Source organism: Oncorhynchus clarkii, unplaced genomic scaffold (assembly GCF_045791955.1).
Source record: "Oncorhynchus clarkii lewisi isolate Uvic-CL-2024 unplaced genomic scaffold, UVic_Ocla_1.0 unplaced_contig_6080_pilon_pilon, whole genome shotgun sequence".
Taxonomy (NCBI): Eukaryota; Metazoa; Chordata; class Actinopteri; order Salmoniformes; family Salmonidae; genus Oncorhynchus; species Oncorhynchus clarkii.
Genome location: NW_027259580.1, coordinates 1 through 10,000, shown reverse-complemented (window position 1 = coordinate 10,000; position 10,000 = coordinate 1). Strand labels below are relative to the sequence as shown.

The window sequence follows — 10,000 nt, the reverse complement described above, 5'->3', positions numbered from 1 at the left end:
AGACGGGCCTGCTGCCCCGCGGTCATCTGGAGCCTCCACTCTGGAGCCAGAGAGGCAAGGTAAGACCTGGTCTCAGAACAGATCTGATACTATAGAGCCACCACTCTGGAGCCAGAGAGGCAAGGTAAGACCTGGTCTCAGAACAGATATAATACTATAGAGGTGATTGCTATTAAAAACTGGCCTCAGACAGATGTAGTACAATACTATATAAAGAGAGACGTCAGTTAAGTAGTAAGTGCGTGTTACTAAGACCTGACTCCAGAACAGATTTAACACCACTCTGGTCACAGAAAGGTAAAGGGATGACCATTATTTATTTTTTATTTCTCCTTTATTTAACCAGGTAGGCCAGTTCAGAACACCTTTATTTAACCAGGTAGGCCAGTTGAGAACACGTTCTCATTTACAACTGCGACCTGGCCAAGATAAAGCAAAGCAGTGTGACAAAAAACACAGAGTTACACATAAACAAACGTACAGTCAATAACACAATAGAAAAATCTATGTACAGTGTGTGCAAATGTAGACGAGTAGGGAGGTAAGGCAATAAATAGGCCATTGAGTTGAAATAATTACAATTTAGCATTAATACTGGAGTGATGGATATGCAGATGATGATGTGCAAGTAGAGATACTGCAAAAGAGCAAGAGGGTAAGTAATAATATGGGGATGAGGTAGTTGGGTGTGTTATTTACAGATGTGACAGTCAAGCAGTTAGCTGCTCTGACATCTGATGCTTAAAGTTAGAGGGAGATATAAGACTCCAGCTTCAGTGATTTTTGCAATTCGTTCCAGTCATGGCAGCAGACTAGAAGGAAAGATTAGAAGGAAAGGCGACCAAAGGAAGTGTTGGCTTTGGGGATGACCAGTGAGATATACCTGCTGGAGCGCGTACCATGGGTGGGTGATGCTATGGTGACCAGCGAGCTGCGATAAGGCGGGACTTTACCTAGCAAAGACTTGTAGATGACCTGGAGCCAGTGGGTTTGGCGACGGATATGTAGTGAGGGCCAGCCAACGAGAGCATACAGGTCGCAGTGGTGGGTGGTATATGGAGCTTTGGTGACAATACGGATTGCACTGTGATAGACTACATCCAGTTTGCTGAGTAAAGTGTTGGGGGCTATTTTGTAAATGACATCGCCGAAGTCGAGGATCGGAAGGATAGTCAGTTTTACGAGGGTATGCTTGGCAGCATGAGTGAAGGAGGCTTTTGTTGCGGAATAGGAAGCCAATTCTAGATTTAATTTTGGATTGGAGATGCTTAATGTGAGTCTGGAAGGAGAGTTTACAGTCTAACCAGACACCTAAGTATTTGTAGTTGTCCACATTTTCTAAGTCAGAACCGTCCAGAGTAGTGATGCTAGTCGGGCGGGAGGGTGCAGGCAGCAATCTGTTGAAGAGCATGCATTTAGTTTTACTAGAATTTAAAAGCAGTTGGAGGCCACGGAAGGAGAGTTGTATGGGGTTGAAGCTCGTTTGGAGGTTTGTTAGCACAGTGTCCAAAGAAGGGCCAGATGTATACAGAATGGTGTCGTCTGTGTAGAGGTGGATAAGAAAATCACCAGCAGCAAGAGCGACATCCTTCATATATACAGAGAAGAGAGTCGGCCCGAGAATTGAACCCTGTGGCACCCCCATAGAGATTGCCAGAGGTTCGGACAACAGGCCCTCTGATTTGACCCACTGAACTCTATCTGAGAAGTAGTTAGTGAACCAGGCGAGGCAGTCATTAAAGAAACCAAGGCTGTTGAGTCTGTTGATAAGAATGTGGTGATTGACAGTCGAAAGCCTTGGCCATGTCAAGGAATACGGCTGCACAGTACTGTCTATTATCGATGGCGGTTATGATATCGTTTAGGACCTTGAGCGTGGCTGAGGTGCACCCATGACCAGCTCGTAAACCAGATTGCATAGCGGAGAAGGTACGGTGGGATTCGAAATGGTCGGTGATCTGTTTATTAACTTGGCTTTCGAAGACTTTAGATAGGCAGGGTAGGATGGATATAGGTCTGTAACAGTTTGGGTCTAGAGTGTCTCCCCCTTTGAAGAGGGGGATCACCGCGGCAGCTTTCCAATCTTTGGGGATCTCAAACAATACGAAAGAGAGGTTGAACAGGGAACAATTTCAACGGGTAATTTTAGGAAGAGGGATCCAGATTGTCTAGCCCAGCTGATTTGTAGGGATCCAGATTTCAGCTGTCTGGATTTGGGTGAAGGAGAAGTGGGGGGGGGGGGGGGGGCAAGTTTCTGCAGGGGGTGCAGGGCTGTTGACTGGGGTAGGGATTGGCAGGTGGAAAGCCACCCGTAAAAAAATGCTTATTGAAATTTTACAAAATGAGATGTTGGCCGGGTAGGCGTAGCCAGGTGGCCAGCCGTAAAAAATGGCTTATTGAAATGATCGATTATTGTAGATTTATCAATGTTTCATATCCTCAGTGCAGCTGGGAGGAGGTTATCTTATTCCCCAAAAATTTAGACACTAAAGTCCATGGAGAATAAGTGCTACAGGAAGCAAATTTCTGTTTGAAAAAGCTAGCCTTAGCTTTCCTAAGTGACTGAGTATATTGGTTCCTGACTTCCCTGAAAAGTTGCATATCATGGGGGCTATTCGATGCTAATGCAGAACGCCACAGGATGTTTTTGTGCTGGTCAAGGGCAGTCAAGTCTGGGGTGAACCAAGGGCTATATCTGTTCTTAGTTCTACATTTGCTTAATGGGGCTTATTTAAGATGGAGAGGAAATCACTTTTACATAATAACTAGGCATTCTCTACTGACGGGAGGAGGTCAATATCCTTCCAGGATACCCGGGCCAGGTCGATTAGAAAGGCCTGCTCGCAGAAGTGTTTTAGGGAGCGTTTGACAGTGATGAGGGGTGGTTGTTTGACCACGGACCCATTACGCACGCAGGCAATGAGGCAGTGATTGCTGAGATCTGGTTGAAGACAGCAGAGGTGTATTTAGAGGGTAGGTTGGTCAGGATGATATCTATGAGGGTGCCCATGGTTACGGATTTAGGGTTGTACCTGGTAGGTTCCTAAGATGATTTGTGTGAGATTGAGGGCATCTATCTTAGATTGTAGGATGGCTGGGGTGTTAAGAATGTCCCAGTTTAGCTCGCCTAACATTACGAACTCTGAAGATATATGGGGGGCAATCAGTTCACATATTGTGTCCAGGGCACAGCTGGGGGCAGAGGGTGGTCTAAAACAAGCGGCAATGGTGAGAAACTTGTTTCTGGAAAGGTGGATTTTTAAAAGTAGAAGCTCGAATTGTTTGGGCACAGACCTGGATAGTAAGACAGCCTACACCTACGACTATATTAATTAAAATATATATAATTTAATAATTATAGTATAATATATATAATATAATAAAAATGATAATATATATAATATAAATAATATAATATAATAACTATAATTATAATATAATATAGTAGTTAGAATATAATATATATATAATAATAATTATAATATAATATATAATATAATAATTATAATATAATGCTCAAAAAAATAAAGGGAACACTAAAATAACACATCCTAGATCTGAATGAATGAAATATTCTTATTAAATACTTTTTTCTTTACATAGTTGAATGTGCTGACAACAAAATCACACAAAAATTATCAATGGAAATCAAATTTATCAACCCATGGAGGTCTGGATTTTGAGTCACACTCAAAATTAAGTGGAAAACCCCACTACAGGCTGATCCAACTTTGATGTAATGTCCTTAAAACAAGTCAAAATGAGGCTCAGTAGTGTGTGTGGCCTCCACGTGCCTGTATGACCTCCCTACAACGCCTGCGCATGCTCCTGATGAGGTGGCGGATGGTCTCCTGAGGGATCTCCTCCCAGACCTGGACTAAAGCATCTGCCAACTACTGGACAGTCTGTGGTGCAACGTGGCGTTGGTGGATGGAGCGAGACATGATGTCCCAGATGTGCTCAATTGGATTCAGGTCTGGGGAACGGGCGGGCCAGTCCATAGCATCAATGCCTTCCTCTTGCAGGAACTGCTGACACACTCCAGCCACATGAGGTCTAGCATTGTCTTGCATTAGGAGGAACCCAGGGCCAACCGCACCAGCATATGGTCTCACAAGGGGTCTGAGGATCTAGTCTCGGTACCTAATGGCAGACAGGCTACCTCTGGCAAGCACATGGAGGGCTGTGCGGCCCCCCAAAGAAATGCCACCCTACACCATGACTGACCCACCGCCAAACTGGTCATGCTGGAGGATGTTGCAGGCAGCAGAACGTTCCCCACGGTGTCTCCAGACTCTGTCACGTCTGTCACATGTGCTCAGTGTGAACCTGCTTTCATCTGTGAAGAGCACAGGGCGCCAGTGGCGAATTTGCCAATCTTGGTGTTCTCTGGCAAATGCCAATGTCTTGCACGGTGTTGGGCTGTAAGCACAACCCCTACCTGTGGACGTCGGGCCCTCATACCACCCTCATGGAGTCTGTTTCTGACCGTTTGAGCAGACACATGCACATTTGTGGCCTGCTGGAGGTCATTTTGCAGGGCTCTGGCTGTGCTATATATATAATATATAGTATATATATACGCCCAATTTTTAAGTTTTTGATTTGTTAAAAAAGTTTGAAATATCCAATAAATGTCGTTCCACTTCATGATTGTGTCCCACTTGTTGTTGATTCTTCACAAAAAAATACAGTTTTATATCTTTATGTTTGAAGCCTGAAATGTGGCAAAAGATCGCAAAGTTCAAGGGGGCCGAATACTTTCGCAAGGCACTGTAATTATAATATATATAATATGTGTCATTTCGCAGACACTTGTCCAAAGCGACTTACAGCCATGCAGTATATGTTTTACGTACGGGTGGTCCTGGGAATCGAACCCACTACCCCGGCATTACAAGCACCATGCTCTACCAACTGAATCACACAGCAAAACCATAAATACAGTGATCTAGTATACATAAACTATAAATTGTTGCCGACTCCTGCGACAGTGTATAATGTGTATGTGTGTATGTATGTATGTATGTATGTATGTATGTATGTATGTATGTATGTATGTATGTATGTATGTATGTATGTATGTATGTATGTATGTATGTATGTATGTGTGTGTGTGTGTGTGTGTGTGTGTGTGTGTGTGTGTGTATATTCTAGGGTAAGGTGTTTCCTAAGGTAAGGAAGAGGACCAGCACAGTCAGGCTGGTAGATCAGGAGGGAGAGGAGCAGACTGCAGCTGACTATGTGTTCCGTATCGTCTATCCTGGACACCACCACGACTCCAGTGAGTTACCCCCTCCTTCCAATACACACACACACACACACACACACACACACACACACACACACACACACACACACACACACACACACACACACACACACACACACACTGTAGAGACTGTAAACTGTAGAGACTGTAAACTGTAGAGACTGTAAGCTGTAGAGACTGTAAGCTGTAGAGACTGTAAGCTGTAGAGGCTGTAAACTGTAGAGGCTGTAAACTGTAGAGGCTGTAAGCTATAGAGACTTTAAGCTGTAGAGACTGTAAGCTGTAGAGACTGTAAACTGTAGAGACTGTAAACTGTAGAGGCTGTAAACTGTAGAGGCTGTAAGATATAGAGACTGTAAGCTATAGAGACTGTAAGCTGTAGAGACTGTAAACTGTAGAGACTGTAAACTGTAGCGACTGTAAACTGTAGAGGCTGTAAACTGTAAAGACTGTAAACTGTAGAGGCTGTAAACTGTAGAGACTGTAAACTGTAGAGGCTGTAAACTGTAGAGGCTGTAAGATATAGAGACTGTAAGCTATAGAGACTGTAAGCTGTAGAGACTGTAAGCAGTGACCATAAACTACCACCACACCACCAGGCCTGTAGATGGCGCTGTGTAATATATTTAACTGTGTGATCTGTGTGTATTATTACCTGGTTATATAGCAGTGACCATAAACTACCACCACACCACGGGCAGCCGTGCTCCCTCGCTGGATGATGATGAAGAGGAAGAGGATAGACTCCAGGCTATGATCTCAATGATCTGTTGGCGGAACCTCACAGATCCTAATGTCATGAAAGGTTTTTATCTATCATCTGACACCCCACCCCCACCCCCTTACAAACTTCACTACCCACAATTCACCTCCTGGTCCATCCCTCCCATCTAAACCTCTGTGTGTCTCTTTGTCCCCATGGCCTTATCCAACCGTGCAGGGTAGGTTAGAGCGTGTATGGTTGGCTGCTTGGGAGAGTTAGAGAGGGGAGAGAGGATGGCTGTGGAGTATACGCTCTCTCTTTAATACAAAATGACAAAACTAGAGACCGGGGGGAGGGGGGGGAGGGGAGAGAAGGAGAGGAAAAGAGAGGGAGAGAGAGAGAGGAAGGACAGAAATGGGAGGAGGGGGAGACGAACATGAAGCCAATCCGATGTAAGTGATTCATACCGTAGCCTAGTTACCTGAAGCACCCTTCATTCAGCATTGGCGTCAACATTCCCCTGTAGGAACCTTGAATCAGCGGACTGCTTGTACTTCTGTAGATCATACCATAGAGACAGAACCATTCATTAAATTGCCAGGGTAAAAGGCTCTACGCATCGATGTACTACTGGACAGTGCATTCGGAAAGTATTCAGACTTTTTGCACATGTTGTTACGTTACAGTCTTAATCTAAAATGGATGTCAGCAGTCTACACACAATACCCCCAAAAATGACAAAGCAAAAACAGGTTTTTTTTTTGACATTTTTGCAAATGTATTAAACTGTTTAAACAGAAAGATATTCTGACCCTTTTCTATGAGACTCATAATTGAGTTCAGGTGCATCCTGTTTCCAATGATCATCCTTGAGATGTTTCTACAACTTGATTGGAGTTCACCTGTGGTAAATTACATGGATTTGGACATGATTTGGAAAGGCACACACCTGTCTATATAAGGTCCCACAGTTGACAGTGCATGTCAGAGCAAAAACCAAGCCGTGAGGTGGAAGGAATAGTCCGTAGAGCTCCGAGACAGGATTGTGTTGAGGTACAGATCTGGGGAAGGGTACCAAAACATTTCTTCAGCATTGAAGGTCCCCAGGAACACAGTGGCCTCCAACATTCTTAAATGGAAGAAGTTTGGAACCACCAAGACTCTTCCTAGAGCTGGCTGCCTGGGAAATCGGGGGAGAAGGGCCTTGATCACTGAGGTGACCAAGACTCCGATGGTCACTCTGACAGAGTTCTAGAGTTCCTCTGTGGAGATGGGCGAACCTTCCAGAAGGACAACCATATCTACAGCACTCCAGAAAATCACGCCTTTATGGTAGAGTGGCCAGACGGAAGCCACTCCTCAGTTAAAGGCACATGACAACCTGCTTGAAGTTTGCCATAAGGCACCTAAAGGACTCAGACCATGAGAAACAAGATTCTCTGGTCTGATGAAAACAAGATTGAATTCTTTGGCCTGAATGCCGAGCGTCACATCTGGAGGAAACCTGGCACCATCCCTACGGTGAAGCATGGTGGTGGCAGCATCATGCTGTGGGGATGTTTTTCAGTGGCAGGGACTGGGAGACTAGTCAGGATCAAGGGAAGATGAACGGAGCAAAGTACAGGGAGATCCTTGATGAAAACCTGCTGCAGAGCGCTCAGGACCTGACTGGGGCGAAGGTTCACCTTCCAACAGGGCAACCACCCTAAGCACACAGCCAAGACAACGCCAGAGTGGCTTCGGGACAAGTCTCTGAATGTCCTTGAGTGGCCAAGCCAGAGCCCAGACTTGAACCCGATTGAACATCTCTGGAGAGACCTGAAAAATAGCTGTGCAGCAACACTCCCCATCCAACCTGACAGAGCTTGAGAGGATCTGCAGAGAATAATGGGAGAAACTCCCCAAATACAGGCGTGCCAAGCTTGTAGCGTCATACCCCAGGAAGACTCAAGGCTGTAATCGCTGCCAAAGGTGCTTCAACAAAGTACTGAGTAAAGGGTTTGAATACTTATGTAAATGTCATATTTCAGTTTTTTATTTGTAGTAAATTAGCAACATTTTCTAAAAAACAGTTTTTATTTTGTCATTATAGGGTTCTCTGTGACGATTGTTTTTCCCCCCTCATCAATTTAATACATTTTAGAATAAGGCTGATATGTGACTAAATGTGGAAAAAGTCAAAGGATCTGAAAACTTTCCGAATATAAACCCTAGATTGCAGAATGTGGTGTATTGGCCATTGAGAGGTTTTGAAGCCACCGATCGGCCATTTTGATACTCCCCAGTAGGAAACAGTCCTCCATAGTAATGAATGGAATTCTACACTATTTCAATGTAAAGTTTCAAGGACAGAATTATGCCTTTAAGTATTTTGTTGTTGTTGTTGTTAGGACAGTAATCAAAAAAAAAAATGGGACTCTAGTCCCAGTTCTGATGGTCCTCTCCTCTCAGTGGGGTAGTACCATGTTGGTCCCAGTTCTGATGGTCCTCTCCTCTCAGTGGGGCAGTACCATGTTGGTCCCAGTTCTGATGGTCCTCTCCTCTCAGTGGGGTAGTACCATGTTGGTCCCAGTTCTGATGGTCCTCTCCTCTCAGTGGGGCAGTACCATGTTGGTCCCAGTTCTGATGGTCCTCTCAGTGGGGCAGTACCATGTTAGTCCCAGTTCTGATGGTCCTCTCCTCTCAGTGGGGCAGTACCATGTTGGTCCCAGTATGATGGTCCTCTCCTCTCCTCTCAGTGGGGCAGTACCATGTTGGTCCCAGTTCTGATGGTCCTCTCCTCTCAGTGGGGCAGTACCATGTTAGTCCCAGTATGATGGTCCTCTCCTCTCAGTGGGGCAGTACCATGTTGGTCCCAGTTCTGATGGTCCTCTCCTCTCAGTGGGGCAGTACCATGTTGGTCCCAGTATTATGGTCCTCTCCTCTCAGTGGGGCAGTACCATGTTGGTCCCAGTATTATGGTCCTCTCCTCTCAGTGGGGCAGTACCATGTTAGTCCCAGTTCTGATGGTCCTCTCAGTGGGGCAGTACCATGTTGGTCCCAGTTCTGATGGTCCTCTCCTCTCAGTGGGGCAGTACCATGTTGGTCCCAGTTCTGATGGTCCTCTCCTCTCAGTGGGGCAGTACCATGTTGGTCCCAGTTCTGATGGTCCTCTCCTCTCAGTGGGGCAGTACCATGTTGGTCCCAGTATGATGGTCCTCTCCTCTCAGTGTAGCAGTACCATGTCGGTCCCAGTATGATGGTCCTCTCCTCTCAGTGGGGCAGTGCCATGTTGGTCCCAGTATGATGGTCCTCTCCTCTCAGTGGGGCAGTACCATGTTGGTCCCAGTATGATGGCCCTCTCCTCTCAGTGGGGCAGTACCATGTTGGTCCCAGTTCTGATGGTCCTCTCCTCTCAGTGAGGCAGTACCATGTTAGTCCCAGTTCTGATGGTCCTCTCAGTGGGGCAGTACCATGTTAGTCCCAGTATGATGGTCCTCTCAGTGGGGCAGTACCATGTTGGTCCCAGTATGATGGTCCTCTCAGTGGGGCAGTACCATGTTGGTCCCAGTATGATGGTCCTCTCCCCTCATTGGGGCAGTACCATGTTGGTCGCAGTATGATGGTCCTCTCCTCTCAGTGGGGTAGTACCATGTTAGTCCCAGTATTATGGTCCTCTCCTCTCAGTGGGGCAGTACCATGTTAGTCCCAGTATTATGGTCCTCTCCTCTCAGTGTAGCAGTACCATGTCGGTCCCAGTATGATGGTCCTCTCCTCTCAGTGGGGCAGTACCATGTCGGTCCCAGTATGATGGTCCTCTCCTCTCAGTGGGGCAGTACCATGTTGGTCCCAGTATGATGGTCCTCTCCCTCTCAGTGGGGCAGTACCATGTTGGTCCCAGTATGATGGTCCTCTCCTCTCAGTGGGGCAGTACCATGTTGGTCCCAGTATGATGGTCCTCTCCTCTCAGTGGGGCAGTACCATGTTGGTCCCAGTATTATGGTCCTCTCCTCTCAGTGGGGCAGTACCATGTTGGTCCCAGTATG

The 10,000-nt window shown here is 46.0% G+C and overlaps 1 protein-coding gene across 1 annotated transcript in view; it reads left to right on the top strand.

Moving 5' to 3' along the window:
- The window catches only part of LOC139400330 (small G protein signaling modulator 2-like), a gene marked incomplete at both ends in the record, with an annotated part of 19,831 nt that extends 13,754 nt beyond the window's left edge, over nt 1-6,077 (top strand). The window contains 3 exons of the mRNA XM_071145297.1: nt 1-59; nt 5,158-5,284; nt 5,940-6,077. The exon at nt 1-59 is cut by the window's left edge and continues 105 nt beyond it. Coding sequence (XP_071001398.1) covers nt 1-59; nt 5,158-5,284; nt 5,940-6,077 — 324 coding nt within the window. The remainder of the gene's footprint in view (nt 60-5,157; nt 5,285-5,939) is intronic.
- Between the last annotated feature and the right edge of the window lie 3,923 nt (nt 6,078-10,000).